Below are 20,503 nucleotides of genomic sequence, written 5' to 3' on the forward strand. Positions count from 1 at the left end.
AAGGTGGGAGATAGTATTAAAGAATGCATACGAAAGGAAACAGAAAAGCAAAAGGATATGCACATAGTGGCACTGCTGCACACATGAACAAAAGGGGAAAGAATGGGAAAGGGGTGATAGAGGAAGCTTGCTGAAAAAATTGAGATCAGTAAGGAGTGGTCAAAGGTCATTGAGGAAGTAACAAAAATTTGTAGTAGTTTATAACAAAATCTGGGGAAGAAGCAGAGAGTAAGCATAATAAATAAAATGGTATACAAGTACAATCCAACTATATGCATTGTATATACTTTGCTCTTACTAATATAGTGTTAGCACGGTGAGCAAACTGATATATCTATCTATCTATATATATATATATATATAATACAAAAAATATATATGCATGTATACACACATATATGTATATACTTTCATCTACATGTGTATATAGATGCATATCAGGGTACAGGACATTAGAACAATGAACTACAGACAACGGAACGAACACATAGGAAAACAGAAAGCCACTTGGAATTATTCATCAGCTGCCTCTATTCTAACTCGACGTTTCGAAATATATATATATATATATAATAATAATACAAAAAATATATATGCATGTATACACACATATATGTATATACTTTCATCTACATGTGTATATATATGCATATCAGGGTACAGGACGTTAGAACAATGAACTACAGACAACGGAACAAACACATACGAAAACGGAAAGCCACTTGGAATATTCCTTCATCAGCTGTCTCTATTCTAACCTGACGTATATATATATATATATATATATATATATACCAGTTGAATCTGTAACTGTTAAACACTTCATTAACAGTTCAGATAAATCACATCTCATTAACAGAAAAAGTATTCATTTCCTCAACCTTATTCATAAAGGTAATAAAATACTTACTTAGATAACATCTTGATAATCTCTCTGCTAAACAACAAACCTCTCAAGCCATTCAAAACATTGCCCTCATTAACTCCATTTAAGTAATTTCTCACAAACATTCTCCACTATCTCTTTCTCTTTCTCGCATCTATATTGAAATCAGAAAGTCTATAACACAGTTGAATCAATGACCTTTTACAAGTCTTTGACTCTACCACCATCATTGTTTCAAGGTCCACTTTTCCATGCTTTCATGGGTCAGACAGTGTTTCTAGAAACAGATTTTCTGTAGCCAGATTCTCTTCTTGTCACCTCTCCTTGTAGAATATTGGAAATGAATGAAACAGCTTGTATGATTATGATGCTCATTTATGACTATCACACTATTAAGACAAAGAGAGAGAGACACACACACACACACACACACACACACACACACAAATTAACTTCTTGCAGTTTGTCTACTAAATCCATTCAGTCAGTCTGGTGCCACTCAGTAGGACTGAGCCCAAGAACGTGTGATTGAGAATCAAACTTCTTAACCACACACCCATATCTGCATGGCTTTTTTTTTTTTTTTTTTTTTTTTCCAACAATTTGAAGTGGTTGGCATTTGGAAGGGCTTCCAGCTGTAAAAACCATGCCAAAACTGACCTCGCTTATGCTGGTGCCACATAAAAAAACACTCAGTCCACTCTACAGGGTGGTTGATGTTAAGGGCATTCAGCTATAAAAACCATGTCAAAACAGACACAGTTGCCTGGTGTAATCTTCTACCTGGCCGGCTCCTGACAAACCATCCAACCCGTGCCAGCATGGAAGGCAGATGTTAAATGATGAATCTTATTTCAAGATATCTACAAAACTTACTTGGTGACTACATTTTCTTAACTTTTTGTCACAGTTCAAATTATTAAGGAGTTGAAATTTAGAATTTCATTTGAGACTACCTTTTTAAGTTCAAATTTTCTCGGATCCAGTTTAACTAACTGCATTCATTTCACACAAAAAAAATGGTTTGTGTATCTAATCCAAATGGGTTTATACCTTTCTTATATTCTTTTACTGGGTCCAGTCGTTGGACCTTGGCCATGCTGGGGTACCACCTTCAATGGTTTTGGTGGATCACATCTTATCCCATTACTTTATTTTTTATATATTTTATCAACTCAGGGAAGCTGGAAGACAAAGTTAACTTGGATGTAAAGGGACATAACTAAATGCTGCAAGATATTTTGTTTGATATTGAACTAGTGATTCTATCATCCTCTGTAGAGACAGATAGAGGCATACATACATACAAACACAAGTATTCAAAGAGATTAAAACTCTCACACACAGGGCTTTAGAAAAAACTCTTCTCTTGGCTACCACTCTGTGATTTCAAACTTAGAACCAAGTGATTGTGAAAGCAAACTTTTTAACTACAAGTCTGCATATGTTCCCATAATCTAAAAACAGTGAATATAATTTACTTCCAATATCCTTTAGTGCTTTGTTCAAATTAAGAAATTTAATTTATTGTTTTAAGAAAGTTTTTTGTTTTTTTTTTTTTTTTTTTGTCTTTCAAATTGCTTGGTATTATTTCTAGAGCTGTTTCTGTTTCAGTGTGTAGCTATTCTGACTTTGGTGGACAACATTATGGAATCACTGATACCATGCTTGGAGAGAAATTCCATCAATAAGACATTCATCAATGTTGTTGTCACTTTTCTTGTTGTTGGTGTTATCAATGCTTTGGGAGTTCCACACACCACAAATGTGAGTATTACTTTTATTGTCATCTCACCAGATTTTTTGCTTTTCATTCTTTTGTGATTGATAAAATAAGTACCTACCTAGTATTGGGATTGATTTAATCATCTATAGCCTGTTTCCTGTACATATGCACACAAAATAATGTGGACTAAGTTAGAAATTATCATTATTATTAAATGCAACAGGACAAGAAGCACACCAGACCTTATTTAATTTTATTATTTTGAAACTATTAATTTAAAATTAATTTATCATTCCTCTCCCAGATATGAATAGAAGATAATATCAAGTACACAAGTCATTCAGAAAATATCATTAGAGCCATAACGAATAATGAAATACATGTGATATTATGTGAAGTACACTTCTATCAAGTTGCTACAAACATTGGAACATTCGTGTGTTTTGTAATTTATAGATATATCAAATATGTGGAATTGTTATTATTAACTAGTTTGGAGAGTTCATTCTAGTTTGGATGTTTGTTAAAACTTGCAGAATTTGTTAAATGGCTTGTGGGACGTCAAAATAATTTTGTTAATAATTCTTTAAATTTTTTCAGTATAGTTATACATCTTCATATTAGCTACCTTAATTTATCTTAGAAGCCCAAGTAATGTCATGACTTAAATACAGCTATCGATTTATTACATTGCTTTTCTTTGTGTTATTGTAGGAATTTATAACACTAAAACGAAAAAACTTAATCATTTAAAACATTTTTTTATTCAACATTCTTTCAACTTACTTTCAATATTTTTCTCTTAAATTCTTTAAATTCTGTTAAGAAAATAAATCGCTTTCCATAAGCTGTCAAAAGTAAACCAGTCCCATGAAATGCACATTTTTCATGCTGTGACCCTCAACTGGTTATTTGTAAAATAAAACTCTCTACTGCTTAGCAAAAAGAAAGCATTCTCTCTTAAGTGATTACCAATGATGCTGTTGATATTTAACTTTATAATGTTTTCTTTGTTTGATGTTTAGGCTGGACCCTACTTCAATACCCTAATGACTGTGTCATTGGAGCGGCTGGTATTCTTGGTGGTAGTCCTCACTTTTATTGGACTTATTGTGGTCTATGGTAAGTCATGGCAATTCACAGAGATACTTCCAATTGTATATTATAAAATAATATTTCCTCTATACGCTGACTTACGCAAACACTGTTTAGTCATGGTTATTTTGTTTACTTTCTACATAGATGAGGTAGATATCTTCAGGACTACAAAGATTATTACAGCTATATTATATCTATACAAACATGTAAAAACATTTAGTTCCTGAGATGTCAAAGTGAAGCATAAGTTTGACAACTTATTCATATTTTAATGTGAAAAAAATATATTTCATAGAACTTTTTTAAAAAACCCCACTTAATCTAATGCAAGTTCTTTGTAAAGTGCTCAAAAGAATTTGATACAATGCAATATGAGACGGGGTTCAGAAGACAAAGATATTGAAATGAGTAATTTTTTTAATAGTTAATAATAATTCTCATAACGAAGCTGTAATGTTGTTATTTATAAAAGCCATAAATGAATTTGAAATTTTGATATAATTCTTACATGGTAATACATTCCTCCCATTATATTTTCTGTCTATGACATAAAGTAACAACATTTTTGAAGAACTGAATTCACAATCTTACCAATTTTGCTACTAGAACAAGCAAAGGCATAAACATAACTTTCCATAATTCCACTTCAACAAACTAGAGATTTCACACCTAATTATTATGCCTTCATGATTTTATTAAGGTGTTAGTATAATGCAGTTAATTATTAATGTCCTAGAAATTATATTTGTTGCTTTCTTTCTTTCTGTACAGCAAAGCAGAATTTTTCATTAGCTGAACGCATCATGATGGGTGTTTGGTTTGCCCTGTCCTGTTTGGCAACTGCTGTGAGTGAATCTTAAATATTTCATGCTTATATATTTTTCTGTACTATATAGATTCAAGATATACCCATATAGATTCAGTACATTTCACTAAGAGTTTCACCTTTCACTACACAAGCACTTTCCTCCACCATGTCACCCTTGTGCATTACATGTCTATTTTACAATAAACAATTCATTCAATACCTAATTACTTGTCTTTCAAATTCACCTTACAAGCACACACAGACAAGATGTTGCACACTGTACATGTGCTACTTGCTGAACTTGATTGCTTCTGTCTGCAACATTATACACACTTAAGTATGAGGGGGGGGGGGGGTGACATAATGAAGCAAGACCAAAGAAGTTTTAATGAATTGATATCATATTTGCAATGAAATGAAAAAAAAAAAAAATCAAGTGCTGAAGATAAATTTGGTCAAAAACAAAGGAATCAATTCTGAAATTCAAATCGGTAGAAATGTTTCCTTCATAGAGAAGACATATTATATCTGCTGTATGAAAGCACTTTTGTGTGGCAGATTTTCATGTCACTTTTGATTCGTCTCTTCAGTTTACCAAAAAGAAAAGAGAAAAAAAAAAAGGAAAGAGAAAAAAAGCCCTATTCCTCCAGTTGTTCTAAGGTCTGGAAAATATGAGTAAAACTGTGCTTCGCTGAGGTGTTCAGACAACACCAAAACATGTCTGGAGTTGTCACTGTACTTACCAAAGATTACTATATTTCCTGATGTATAAGACACACTCTCACAGAACATGAACCTCTGCTTTTCGGGGCTGAAGAGAAAGGTATATTTTGTGGGAGAACAAATTTAACATGTTTCATCATACACTCATGCATTTGGTATGCGATCCGTAATACAGTCGCAGAAGACGCATTACAAGTTTTGTTACATTATAAAACAGCGCATCACATAAAAAGTATTCCGCAGTTGTTTCCCTTGCTTCTGGCTGTTTTCAACGTTTGCCTGTTCCTCTGTTTATCACGAGTGTGGTTTTCACTAAAATGTATGGAGAAAACATTATATTGGACATGCTAGGAAAATTGCCCTTGTCATCATACAAATATAACATACCTTTCTTTTCCCTGCGCTTCGTACGATCAGAAATAATTTATTTTGATTCGCTTTCGTGTATTAAATCTGTTCCGAACCAAAATGCTGGATTGTTGATTTGCAGACAATCGTACAAGTCATTTTATAGTTATTATTCCATTATGTAAGGTACATTACTCTGCTTTACTCAATTTTATTCTTTTCAGTTGAAAACTAGTTATTGGCCGTGCTTCCTTATATTGGTAGGGGTCAATAGTAACTAGGATTATATGTCGTAAGTCAGAGATTAATGTAAGCAAAAATTACATTTTGTAAAGAAGAAAAAATAGAATTAAGTGCAAATTTGCAAAAAAGAAAATTTTCAATCCGTCTGTGCTATGGAAAAAATCAATGCTTAGACCATAAAAAAAAAATGCAATTGGAAACGTTTTGATGTTCAAGGGAGATAACTTGTATTTATGTCTGAAATTTCGTTTAAGTGGAGTGTTTGAATTACGCGTACATTTGTTATTAGAATTTAAAACTTTCCACTGTCCGAGTTATTCATTAAATTATGTATGTATTAACGTTTTCTTTTTGTTGTTACTGTTCAGAAGTAAACTTCTTAACCACACAGCCATATATATATAAACCATGCACACACACACACACACATACATACGCACACACACGTTCTGTTATTACACACACACTTGCAGACCCTCGCGCACGCACACATATTCACCTCTTTTTTCACTCTCCTGTCTTAGAAAGAACTTTTCCTCCACCACTTCCTCTTCCGGTCCTTCCACAATGTAACCTCGTGGACATCGGTGCTGATTTTTTCTTCCTCCGTTTTCCCCTTCTTTGAACTTTCCTTGTTTTCGACGAAGAGCTCCGCTCGAAACGTCATACTCTCCCTCTTTCCTTTCCCGAGCGTCTAGTAACACTATCCGTATCACGTCCTCACGTTGTTGTTTTTTGTTATTGTTTTGTCTTTTTTTAAACTATATATATATAGAGAGAGAGAGATAGAAAGAGCATGGCAAACGGACGTTAAATGATGATGATGAAAATAGAGAATCCTTACAGTGATTAATTATTCCCCCTTAGAGTTCTGCGTTTAAATCTTATATCATATAATCGATAAAAATAAAGTACCAGTCAAGTGTTGCTGGAGCTGTTTTAGTTAACTTTATCCTCATCAAAACTTTGTGGCCTTCTGCTGATGTTAGAAATCAATAATTTACATTGATTAAAATTTTTTACATGAAAAAAAACATAAATATCATCATCATCATCGTTTAGCGTCCGTTTTCCATTCTGGCATGGGTTGGATGGTATTACTGGCCTGCTGGAGAACTGCCCCAGCCCCAATTGATTGTTTTGGCATGGTTTCCAAACCTTTCCTAATGCCAACCACTTTACAGAGTGTGCTGAGTGCTATGTGGCACTGGCATAGGTGCATTTACATGGCACCAGCATAAGTGCATTTACATGGCACCAGCATAAGTGCATTTTGAGAAGACACATCAAGCTAAATAAAATCACAGCTATCCATAAATACATGCATGTCTTAACACTAAACAAAATGTCTTGGAGGGGGTTTTTTTTTCCTTTCTTTCTATATTTGCATTTCTGTATTTGCATTCGAATTCTATGTGTCTGCATTGTCTGTCAACTCCACAGGATAAATAAAATAATTACTAGCAATACATACATTGAGTATCATTTCGCTTTGTTATATATGTTTCTTTAAATATATTTGAAGTCGGTTCACATTATGAACAAGCCTACATCTACATGCTTTGTCAATCTTCCATAAAGTAATTGAGGAGTCCTATTACAATATTTTGTTTATTGGGTGGAATGGAAGGCTTTCATGGAGGAGACCTTAAATTTCTTGTGAGATTTTAGATTGTATATAGCACAGTTATTGTACTTGTTATTAGGAGACACAAAGACAGACTTGACTAACTGCTCTGGTTTCACATCCCACTTAGATCGTCTGTGCCTCTCTTCTTTCCTGATTCAATAAAATTGGAAATATTTTAAATGATGGAGCATGTGGATGTGGGAGAATGGATTGCAATCAACTGTAATCTCTCTCCCCAAAATGTGTGACCTTGTACTTTTATCAAAAAACCATTATTGTTATAATTAAAATGTAATTTTCAATTCTGTGGTTGTTTGTCTTTACATGGTAGAATTTCTTAAACATAATTTGGTTATTGATAATGATTCATTTTTGTTCTGCTGTTTCTTTTTCCTCAGGGTATTTGGGTTTATAAATTTGTTCATGGCCAAGACGAGCTGAATTACAAAGGCAGTGTATACTCTGAAACTTGGGAAACTATTTCATGGATTGTATCTGGTGTACCATTTGTGTTCGTACTTGTTGGAGCCATTCATGCTATTATGGTAGGACGTGGTCCCTGTTGTCAGGTACATATCTCTTACTCTTTTATTTTCTTCCTGAGTTCGCTCATTGCACTGTAGTGATGCCTGGAAATCACCTCCAAACAATTTAGTCAATCTTATCAAAACCCAGTAAGATTTATTCCATCAATCTATATTTACTGAGTGACCAAGTTACTTTTTAACCAGAGCTTTTTAAACACACACTTGCACACATGAGTATACACTTACACATGTGAGCATGTATGCTTACGCACTCTGCAAGCACATACTCTCACACACGTACACAGGCATTTCACTGTTTCTATCTATCAAACTTTTATTCACAAGATATTGTTCAACTTAAGACGTTTGTTGAAGGTGTAGCCCAAACTTAGAATTACAAGGTTATGAAGCAAACTTTTTAACCAAACATCAATATTTGTGTGTATTTGAAAAGCAGTTTCAGAACTCTGCTATGATACGATCTAAAGTAATACTTTATTAAATCATCAAAAGAAAAATAATCAATGTTCTCTTTTATTCAATAAAAGAGAACCAATCTAAAACGGAATTAATTAAAAAATGTATTGTCCATAATATATAATTTTGCATTCAAATTTCTTATAGGTAATAGTAAGTAATATCATTTCAAATTGAGTTTTCTTTTGCTCAAGAATTGATTTAATAAAAGATTATTTTAATTGATATTACAGGGGAATTTTTTAACTACTTTTCAAATATTTCCATGTTTGAAAGCCAGAAATTAGATACAATAGTTAGCAATAATTGAGTGTGTGATTCTTTATCTTCACATTCTATGAAGTTAGAATGTTTATTTTACAGTATTTATATTTAATGTGGTTCGTAGATCAATTATCAAGTTCTGTTAGGTGTCACTTTTTTTTCCTTGATATCATGTCTGACAGAAAAAAAATTCTAAATTCCAGAAATATGTTAGTTAGTTCCATTCAAATTATAGTAATCTCATTTACTAAATTGTCACTGATTAAAAAATAACTTATGGCCTTTAAGTGATGTGGTGCTGCGGTATGATATTAATCAGCTACTGAAAACTATGAATTGTTTTTGTTTCAAGATGATTTCTTTTCTATAGGGGTTATGGTTTTGGGATTATATTACCATCCTGGTGGTCTTTGAGTTCAGATCTTGCTAATACACCCTTGATCAAAGCATGAACCCCTTCTTGCTCTTCAATTTGACTAGTTGACAAGTAGGTTTCACTACAATTGGGTTGTATTCATGTATAAAAATAGTTGATATTGTGTAGGCATTCCAACTATGTTTGCATAAAGAACAATAAATGTAAAATACTTTATTTGATCAAACTACAATGGTTTCTATGGTCGATATCATGTAAAAATTGTACAATGACATTTTCCATTGCAAAATTCTAATTTTTAGTTTTAAAAAATTGTTTATCTGAAGAAAAAAATGTTGCAAACTGAGTAAGGTAGCTACGAGATATTTTTTTTCTAAAGTTCACAATAGACATAAGGCTAATGAAAGGGCAAATGTGAATTATTTATTGAACTGTCAAAAAGCAATTTACTTTGCTTGCTTGAATCTACCCATTTTGTAGACATAACATAAGGTAATATAACGGTTATCATAATGAAATATAATGATGAAAGCAAATAATTTATATCCATCATAAAAACTGGATAGATACATTTTCAAATTGACTACAGGTATCCCCACATTCTGGGAGCATTACACACCTGAAAATTTTGTCAGAACTTCATTGTTACATGAACGTCAATCCAAAACGTTGCTTTTGCATTGAGGAATACCATGTTATGGCAAGATTTATGTAGAAGGTGCATATATCTTTACATGTTGTATATAATGTACTTTTGAAATGTACAAAGGGGTACTGAAAAGTTCTTGGTTTTGGGTAAAAGAAAGTACAAGAGGATCAGTTAATTATCATTTTATTCACCATATTCTTCTCCCAGATTCACACACTTATTGCAACAGTCTTTCAGTTTTTCTAAACCCTGTGAAAGAACTTAGAATTCCCTTAATGCCAGGAACTTTTCAGCACCCCTTTGTAATTAGCAATTAATTGTTGATTAAGTTTCATCAAGATATAATCTCTATATAAATATAAATTCAGAGGAACAAAGTGTTAAATGTTTGTTATATTCAAATGTTGCCATAGATTATGTTATTTGAATATCTTGTTATTATACATACACATATGTATATTTATTTATGTTTCTGTATTTCAGCGTTTCCTTGGTACATTCCAGGAGTCTTCAAGACAATCCCGCTTAGACAATGGAAGGACGTACCATCGCGCTGAGCCTAGCGCCCCTCCGTATGTCTACATGGACGGAGATGCATTTCCCTTGGACCATTTACCATACAAGTCAGATCCAGACCTGAACCCATTGTGAAGGAGAGCTTATATTTAAATTCCAGTTTTTTTTTTTTTTACATCTGGATGTTGACTATTTTCCCTTTCTTCTTCACAAATTGCTGCTATTTAACATGACAACAACACCAGCAATGATAGTAATAATTATCATTATTATTATTATTATTATAATATATTACTATTATTATTATTATTATTATTATTATTATTATCATCATCATCATCATCATTTCTCCCCTATTTCTTGTTGATGTTGTTGCCATGAAAAATCTACACTGGAGTCTACACCAGAAATCAAAAAAAAAAAAAAAGAAAGAAAAGAAAAGGAAACCCTAATATGTTCCTATATTCAACTCACTTCATTGATACTGAATATGTTTTCAACTTGCAAATACTCATATTTTTCCACCACTTGTCTCTGTATTCATGAAAGAATTCATTGGATCATGTTTATATGATCCTGGTTCAAAGATGACTTAAACAGGGAATTTTTTTTTTAATTCTAAATGTTTTTTTCTTTCTTTTTGTGTTTTTTTAAATTTTTTTTTAAAGTTTTATTTTTTTAGTTCTGTTGTTCTGTTTCTGGGACCTGTTAGCTGGATAAGGCCTGTAGGACCACTTTTGGCAGTCTCTGAAAACTATGGCATTTACATTTACATAGTGTTATATTCAGTCTAGCGCCTCTTATTCCAGACAACAACACAATTACCACTTCTGTATTATTTCTTGCTTTCCAAAACTGTCCTAGTCTATCCCTACATTACTATGCACAAAATATATGTTATTTTGTAAGCCTCATTTCAAAAGGAAAAAAAAAAAAGAATAGCTAGGACAGAATCAGTTTAGACATTCATTGAAGTATTGTCTTCCAGTATCTTTGATAAAGCCTGTCCCACCTTTCACCACCATTACCACTTACCCACCCATCTACTTCAGTATAATAGGAAAACATCATCTGACTTACTGATAATATTTGGTCTTTTTTTTTTTTGTTTATCCTGCTTTTTTTTATCCTTTACACCTACTGTTACATTTTATATTAAGTGTTATTGTTTTAACTTTTTTTTTTTTCATATCTGTTTCAAATGTTATGAATTACAAAAGAGACTTTCGTTTCTGTGAATGTTTTTTTTTTTATAATTTTTTTTTTTTTTTTTTCTTTTAGTAATTATTGAAGTCAACTATTGACACTTTATGTTCATTTACTGCTGTTTGAAATGTATAACCACCCCCTCCCTCTCCTCTCTCTTTTTCCCCCCTCTCTCTCTCTCTTTCTCTTAAAAATCAACTATTTTTTGCTTAATTTTACACATTTTTCTATGGAAATAAATATTTTACAGAGGCTGCCTGAATATGTATGTATTTATGAGTACATATATTACATACATTGAAACATACATTTAACACATATACAAGAAAATATTTTCTCAACATTTCTGTAAATAACTTGTAAGAAAAACTCCTTTCAGTAAACTAAATCAGAATTATCTTTTTTTTTTTTCTCTTTTCTTTTAATTTGTTTTAAGAAATATGACTTATAACTATTACAAAACATCATCTGTTCACATACAACATACATATATATATATGCAAAATTGCACTATTGCATTTGTACATTAGTAATTCTAGATTTTATGTACTATGTGGGGAAAATCCACTCAGCTGCTAAAATCAATATCCTTAACTAAAAGTTTGAAACTGCTATATTCTTGAGACTTGAAGCATTGTAAGATTGGCAGCAACTACTGATAAACAAAAGATTGTAGTGATGGTCTCCTGTTAAAACTATAAAATCCTACCCAATTCCTTTTCTCTCAATGATTCCATGATGTATTTTCTTATAATTAATCCCCATTGCAGATTTCCATTGAAAAAGGAAGCATTTATACCACCTTCTAATTTTGTTCTACCCTCCCCTACTCTTTTATTTCTACAAATCATCAGATGATTAAATCCTCAACATTACACTTCATGATAATCTTTGTTCTTTGTTGTTATTTGCTGCAATATCTTAATCTATTAGAATAATAATAATAATAATGTGAGCCACCTGATAATCTGTGATCAGCTCCAAGATGTGATGAGATTTACTGTCTTCTGTAATAGTTTAACTTTCTGTTGACATTTCCTTTATCTTCTGTTCTTATTTTGGTTTGTATGCATTTATTTTCCTTGCACCAAACCAACATTGCTTTGTCATTACCAAATGTTCCAACTGAATACAACTGCAATCCCAACCTACCAATGCCGATAATGGATGGATAATTTCTTGTGAACTTTTCTACATTGTTACAACTCTTCTTTGTACAGCCTATACCATATTATCACTCTGTAACATACCACCACAATGTATGTTTGTATGTATGTATGTAACAATTACATTGTTATAGCTTACTATCACAGGTCACCTTCGGGAGTTACCTATGGATATTTTTTTAAATTTTCAGACAATCTATATTCATTTATAAACAATAGTTTGACTGATTGCAATCTGGGATTCTTTGCAAAAGATGCCTACAAGCCTAGCTGAGCCATATCAGTGACCAAGTAGATAATGCAAGACAGAGAGAGAAGGAAAGCGAGAGAGAGAGAGAGAGAGAGAGAGAGAGAGAGAAAGGTTCATAGACAACTTCTACTATGTAGCAACTTTGTTCATGTGACATTCATGAATTAATTTCCTTTTCTTCTGCTAGAAATTTATTTAAGTTTGATATATCAGCAAATATAAGAGATACTTTTTGACTAGTGTGTCATTAAGGTTAATGACATTTCTTCTGCAATATCAAAATTTAAGCTAATTTCAACCAGTCAAAACCATTGTAATTCTCATGTCATACACACCACATAGGATAGGGCACTGTTTGCTTTCATTTTTCAGAATATATTGATACATTCACACACACTCACACACACATACAGTGTCTTGCTCTTGAAGATTTATGAAATATGTTTGAAATTTCAATAGTTACCAACTACGATGTTGGTACTGTTGTAATGTGACTTTGTGGATATTCACCATTTCTAGAATATTTCTACATTTTAAAGAAAACATTATCTATTCATTGGTTCATGTATGTGTGTGAAAGAGAGAGAGAGAGAGTTAGACAGATTGTTTATGTGTATACTTGTGTGTGTTTTAACATTTGTATGTGTATATACACACATGCTGTTATGCAAAGTATGCATACTGATATAAAAGACATTGAAAAAGTTAGTGAACTTTTACTGATTACCTGTGTACACTCACATACGTTATGGCCAGAGCATTGCTACTGACCCTGGCTCACATAGGAAATTTAAAAAAATATATATATAAAAATAAACCTGATTGTTCAACCAGAAGTTTTAAAACATTCTTTAATTCTTTGTGATTTCTATTCCTGAACCAAAATAAAATCTATTAAACATTTTACTTCCAGTGTTAACATCTGTTCAGAGCATTGATGACCAAGTTGATAGGTTATTGAACAACCACTCAAGAGGCTGGCTGTTCGCATCTCATCACAGGCATGGTGTTATCTTGGTACTGGGTTGCTGAAACTGTTTACTCTTAAATGAACCAAGAGAGAGAACCAGAGCCACAATATAGTCATTCACCTGCTAGACAGTAACCAAATCTTCCTTAACCCTTTAGCATTCAGATTACTCTGTCAAACGTAAGGTTTATTTACTCACATTGGTGAGTAATCACATATTAATCACATATTTTCTTGTAGTTTTGAGATTTCAGTGATGTGAATGTTTATTTTTAGAGTGATATTGTAGGGTAGTTGTGAGAGGCTGGGTGTGGCTTGTCTGAATATAAAACTAGTAGAATATTTGGGCTGGATATGGCTGGCTTAAATGTTAAAGGATTAAATCAGAGCCTTCCATCTTAAATAATGGACAAATTAGATGATGTAATCTAAAGCATACTCCAAGAAAAAGAGGATGACTTGTCATTGGTTTCCTCAAGTTTGACTTGAAGCTAACTCAAACACTTGTATAAAAGAATATTCTACTCATGTATCGTATCTCTTATGATGTATTAAGGTTTAATGTTTCTATAGATGAAAGTCGCTTTCCATTAGTCAATTACACTGTATAACATGGTTTTTGTCCTTGGGTAGCAACTGTTATTTCCTATTTGCTTACTCCTAGAAAGCACAACAAATGGCTAATATTTCCTTCAAACTTTGCTTTTGTTATATTTATTCAAACCCCAAAGAATCCCTCTCAACACATGACTATGATGCTCCCCCATTAATCCTGCTCATGATCAGAGATACACATATTGTCAGCCACTAAGGGACATGCTCAAGTGTTTATTGTCAAGCAAATCTGTGGTATTGAGCAGAAAATTTGCTATAGTGATATTTCTTATTCAGCAACACAGTGCTAAATCTGTCTGAAATGTAATGAAAAATAGGTCAGTTTCAAAACATATCCAGAAAGAAATAGAAGTAATTTCCTTTGAAATAACACTTCAAAGACGAAAAACAAAAAATAGAACAAAGATTAAAATTTACTTACATAATGTTATTTTGTGAAACTCTCCCAGCTTCCACCAGTTTCTTTTAGCCACTTCATCTTGAATTTAGGACTTTGACCAGGTTTGCTCACTCTTAGTTTTAATCAAAGACTTCTTTATCCACAATCCCTCCAGGAAATCTCACTTCACTTACAATATCTCAGCTGTTGCTAGAACAAGTACGACAACTACTTTCTGTACATTAACCATTTGAAACTCCTTATAATCTGCATTAATCTATGAGCAGGAACTTCAAACTCCTGTGGCTGCCAGACTAGTCTACTACTACCTTGCACAGTACAGTGTTAGTAAACGTGTATCATTTGTACTAATGTACTAGTACTTGTATTTCATTTCACTACTTAAGTAAATTTAATATTTGTTTAACATACAAGGGGGTGCTGAAAAGTTCCTGGCTTTGGGTGAGAGAAACTACAGGGGGATCAATTAATTCCCATTTTATCCAGCATATTCCCCTCTCAGATTCACACACTTATTGCAGCAGCCCTTCAGTTTTTCTAAGCCCTGTAAAAGGACTCAGAAAGTTAGGCCTTCAACCAGGCTTTTTGTGATACCTTTAAAGCCAGGAACTTTCCAGCTCGCCTCGTAAGGTGAGAAGCTGGTAGAATTGTTAGCATGCTAGACAAAATGCTTAGAAGCATTTCTTCCATCTTTACGTTCTGAGTTCAAATGCCACCAAGGTCAACTTTGCCTTTCATCCTTTCAGGGTCAATAATATAAGCAGCAGTTGAGCTCTGGGATCAATATTATCAACTTACCCCTCCCCTAGAACTTGCTGGCCTTGTTCCAAAATTTGAAACCAATATTTGTTAGACTTAGAGGTGACTACCCCTGGTTCAGAAAAGACAGTAATTCGGAAAATGCTCAGTACCAAAGATTCTGGAAAATTGATGTTGTACCTGTACGCTGAAACATCTTTTACTAGTTTCAGTCATTAGAGTGCATCATGCTGGAGCATTGCCTTGAAAGGTTTACTTAAACAAATTGATCCCAGTACTTATTTTTTTTTAAAGTCTGGTGCTTATTCTATCCAGGTCCTTTTGCTGAACCACTAAATTACAAAGATGTAAACAAACCAACACTGGTTGCCAAGCAGTGGTGGGTCACAAAGATACACACACAGACATGCATATATACATACACATACACATACACCAGGCTTTTATCATTTTTCATCTATTTCCACTATCTAAAAATATATCGCTGATGGTATGGAAGTTCTACAAGAAGATGCTATGCCTAACTTTTGTTAGGAAAGCAAAAGACATTTATTTTCACCTGCAATTATAATCATCATTGTTTTAATGCCCACTTTTCCATTCTTGCATGGATTGGATGGAATTCATTGAAGCAGATTTTCTTTGACCAGATTCCCTTTCTGTTGCCAACCTTCATCTGTTTCCAAGCATAGTAATATTTCTCCAAGGTTGGACAAATATTCACAGGAGACTAGAAATAAAGGACATTATTTGTATCATGGTAACTTAACAACTGTCAAGGTGAGGAAGCACAAACATGCACACATACATGTGCTCACTTGTTCAGACATGGCTGTGTGGTAAGTTTACTTCACAGTCACATGGTCCTGGGTTCAGTCACACTGCTTGGTACCTTAGACAAGTGTCTTCTACTATAGCTTTGGGCTGACCAAAGCCTTCTGGGTGGATTTAGTAGATGGAAACTGAAAGAAGCCCATTGTGTGTGTGTATATATATATATATATTATTAGGGATAAAAATTCAAATTTACAGATAAAAAATAAATTCAATTTATTAGAAATTAAAATTAAATTAAGTTTCACAGTATAAAATATAAATACATAGTTTTAGGGAAAAAAACCAAGGTTCATGAACTCATCAACGAAAATCCACTGTCACATATAGAAAAATTAATAAGTAAAAGCACAATAAATAGGTATAATATAATACAAAGTAAATATCATAAAATAATGATAATAATGGAAAAACCTAGCATCATAATTTTGAAATACATATAAAACTGTCAAAAGTTCGTTTATTTTGTCTTTTTGATTTATTATTAGTGTTGCTTAATATGTTTTGCTAAAATTGCTGTTTCTTTTCAGATATCATCAGAAAAAGGTAATTAAAATTCATTAAAATGTCAGATCTATGGACTTTCAAACAAGTCAAATAGTTGGTGCTCGTATGGCAGGTGGTAGTGTAACGAAAGCAGCCGAAATCTTTGGTGTATCAAGAAGTACTGTCTCGAAAGTAATGACAGCCTTTGAGAAAGAAGGAAAAACCTCCTCGTTGAAACAAAACTCCGGAAGTAAACCAAAACTTTCAGATAGGGACCGTCAGACTCTTTCGCGAATTGTTAGAAAGGATCTCGAAAGTACCGCTCCCAGGATTACTTCAGGGCTTAGTGACCACCTCGAGAACCCAGTTTCCACAAAAACTGTTTGCCGGGAGCTGCACAAAGCTGGATTTCACGGGAGGGCTGCAATCAGAAAACCACTACCTTCAAATACAAATGTTGCAAAGTGTTTAGAATGGAGTAAAAACCTACAGAATTGGTCCTTAGAGCAGTGGAAGAATGTTATTTTCTCAGACGAGTCATCCTTTACCCTATTTCTAGCCACCGGCCAAGTATACGTGTGAAGACAGCCTAAAGAAGCATTTGACCCAGACTGCCTTCTTCCAACTGTTAAACATGGATGAGGATCTGTGATGATCTCAGGGGTTATATCTTGGAAATCTGCCAGCCCAATGGTTTCCCTTCATGGCAGAATTAATAGTCAAGACTATTTAAGCATTTTATCTGATTAAATTCATTCACACAGCTAAAGTTATTAGTGAATGGCATGAGGAACATTCTAGAGAAGTTGAATATCTTATCTGGCCACCACAGTCCCCAGATCTCAGTATTATTGAAAAATTATGGTGCATTTTAGAAAAACAAGTAAGGAGTCAATATCCTCCACCATCATCACTACAAGAACTGGAGACTGTTTTAGCTAAAGAATGGACAAACCACCAGGCAGTTTGTTCAATATTGTAAGGATTCTGTTATGGTATTTATACCATTAGGTAATGTTAAACCAATGATTACTGACTACACATTCTATGTAATGTTGGATGCATTATCCTCACCCTTTAAAAAAGTAAAATGACCTAACAAAAGATGGTCACTCAGTCTGCTTGAAATAGCAAATTACTTTCCATTTCCATTTCCATCAGGTAATATTCATTAAAAGCCCTCTCTAGCTGGAGACAGTATAAAATGCACCCAATTCATATTGTAAATTTGTTGGTGACAGGACTGAAATCCTGTTTATAAAAAAAAAAAAGGGAAAAAGCTATATGCAAAACAAAGATGTTCAGGTTTTCTGTTTCAATATGTGCTTGATGTGATTAAATATTGTGAGACCCATCCAACCCATAGTTGGATACGGATAAAGATCTTTCCCAGGTCATGTACACCCAGAGGGCTGGTCTCCTGGTTTCTGTGGCTCATATATTTTCCCCACTGGATAGGACACTGTTCTGTCACAGGATTATTTCAATATTTATTTTTGTTTACAATGGCCAGTTCTTTTGGTCAAACTATCGTATCTCCAGCTGCTTCAGATGCCAAGATATCAAAAATTGTCAAAGTGTAGTACAATGTTTTGCTGTGGAATGGTGAAACTATTTTTCCATTTTCTGAAAAAGCAATGTTTTGAACTTAAACTACTTTTGCATAATAGCAATAATATATATATACATATGTATGCAATGGGCTTCTTTCAGTTTCTGTCTACTAAATTCACTCACAAGGCTTTGGTTGGCCTGAGGCTTTAGTAGAAGACACTTGCCCAAAGTGCCACACAGTAGGACTGAACCAGGAACATCTGGTTGGGAAGTAAGCTTCTTACCACACAGTCATGCCTGTGCCTATTGGACTACATTATTAAATGTATCCTTCTCTTTAGATAGTTAGTGTAATTTAAGGGTGATTTGACTACTATTTCAAAAACGTCAAAGGATCACAAAGGCCTTTCCTTGTCATGTGATATTACTGTGTTTAGCCCCAAGGCAGCCATAACTGAGAATACTTGTGATGAAAGATATAGGAAATAATCTGAAAGAATTCGGCTGCTATTTCTAACTTCATACAGACTGCCTTGTTGGAAACTTTTGTGGTGGTGCTTCTTGTTCTTTAGCTCCATATCAACCCTAATCAGAAGCAGACCTATGATCAGAGGGTGTTTATAAAGAACCACATTATCCAGTGTCCTTTAAGACGGTCGGGAGTTATTTGAAGAAGACTTGGCTGTTATATCTAGCACTACAGTCAACCACATAGAGGCCTGTCTCATAGCATTACTGCATCATATTAACAAAAGTCTAAATAATTCTTTCGGACAATTGATTAAACTTTTTTTTCAATAAATTAAAATTCATCACATTTTTTAAAGCTTTGGTGATAATATTCATTGTGATAACATTCATTTTCTATTTTTTTTACAGAATTAAAATATTATGTAAATGCTGTTTACCTACATCTATTGTTCATGGTGCTCTTCATTTTTCATAGCAACATTGAATAGATTTTCACTAGTCACATCTGTTTCTCATAATATATTGTAAGTAAAGTGACAGCTGACCAATTCAACATGATGGGCTGTTGCCTGCATCGGTCGATTTCAGTCATTTTTTTTTTTCTTGTTATGCAATGGAAATCAAAGAAAAAATTGAAAAAAAAGAGTTTTATTTCTAAAGTTAAAATTTTAGAAAAAAATATAGAAAAACTATTGTTTCCCTTGTTTTATTAATCATACTCGGGATCAATGATAATGTCCACTTTTCTATACTTGCATGGGTCAAACAGAATTTGTTGAGGCAGATTATCCACAACCAGAAGCCCTTTCTGTCTCCAGAGCTCGCCTGCTTCCAAGTTAGGTAATATTTCCCATGGCCAGACATGGTTTTTATGGAAGACTGGAAACAAAAAGTCACCACTTGCATAACAATGACACTTGCTTACAACTATCATTCAATGTCATGACAATAATATTGTGTTCAACCCATGCCAGCATGGAAAACGGATGTTAAACGATGATGATGAGGAGGAGGCACAAACTCTCTCACGCACACATATGCATACAATGAGCTTCTTTTACCTTCCATCAACTAAATCCACTAACAAGGCTTTCATTGACCCAAAGCTGTAGTAAAATACTCATGTCCAAGGTGCCACACATTAGAACTGAACCCAAAACTATGTGGTTGGGCAGCAGACATCTTAACCTCACAGTCCTGTCTGTATTTAACATTATAGAAAACATATTTTAAGCTTAAAGTTATAGTCAACTTTACGAGTTTGTTTTTAGAAGCGTTGAGATGTATTGTAAGATACAGAAATAAATTTATTTCTCAAACGCGTGATAATGCTATAAATAGCGTGATCAGGATAAATTATCCATATATTGCAGAAAAATACGTTACCGTCAGCCATGAGACTCGAACTCACATCTCTGTGATTACGCGTCAAGTGTTTTACCATTAAACTAAACTGCCCAGCAACGAATTCTTTTGCAAATTTTAGAACTTATAAACGTAGCTTCATAAGATGATAATGTT

The 20,503-nt window shown here is 33.4% G+C and overlaps 1 protein-coding gene and 1 long non-coding RNA gene across 5 annotated transcripts in view; both read left to right on the forward strand.

Annotated features, from left to right (window-relative positions):
- LOC106873750 (sodium- and chloride-dependent GABA transporter 1) overlaps positions 1 to 10,899 on the forward strand; it is a 227,901-nt gene extending 217,002 nt beyond the window's left edge. For all 4 annotated transcript variants that reach the window (XM_089365878.1, XM_089365880.1, XM_014921248.3 and 1 more), the window contains 5 exons: positions 2,501 to 2,653; positions 3,638 to 3,734; positions 4,482 to 4,555; positions 7,861 to 8,031; positions 10,239 to 10,899. In XM_089365878.1, coding sequence (XP_089222004.1) covers positions 2,501 to 2,653; positions 3,638 to 3,734; positions 4,482 to 4,555; positions 7,861 to 8,031; positions 10,239 to 10,406 — 663 coding nt within the window. In that variant the 3' untranslated portion in view covers positions 10,407 to 10,899. The remainder of the gene's footprint in view (positions 1 to 2,500; positions 2,654 to 3,637; positions 3,735 to 4,481; positions 4,556 to 7,860; positions 8,032 to 10,238) is intronic.
- A 2,907-nt stretch (positions 10,900 to 13,806) lies between these two features.
- On the forward strand, positions 13,807 to 19,424 carry LOC149132015 (uncharacterized). Its single transcript, XR_016244954.1, has 2 exons — positions 13,807 to 14,066; positions 17,002 to 19,424. It is a non-coding gene; the product is annotated as an uncharacterized LOC149132015 (long non-coding RNA).
- Positions 19,425 to 20,503: the final 1,079 nt, after the last annotated feature.

This window comes from Octopus bimaculoides, chromosome 18 (genome assembly GCF_046866305.1).
Source record: "Octopus bimaculoides isolate indiv1 chromosome 18, ASM4686630v1, whole genome shotgun sequence".
Lineage (NCBI taxonomy): Eukaryota > Metazoa > Mollusca > Cephalopoda > Octopoda > Octopodidae > Octopus > Octopus bimaculoides.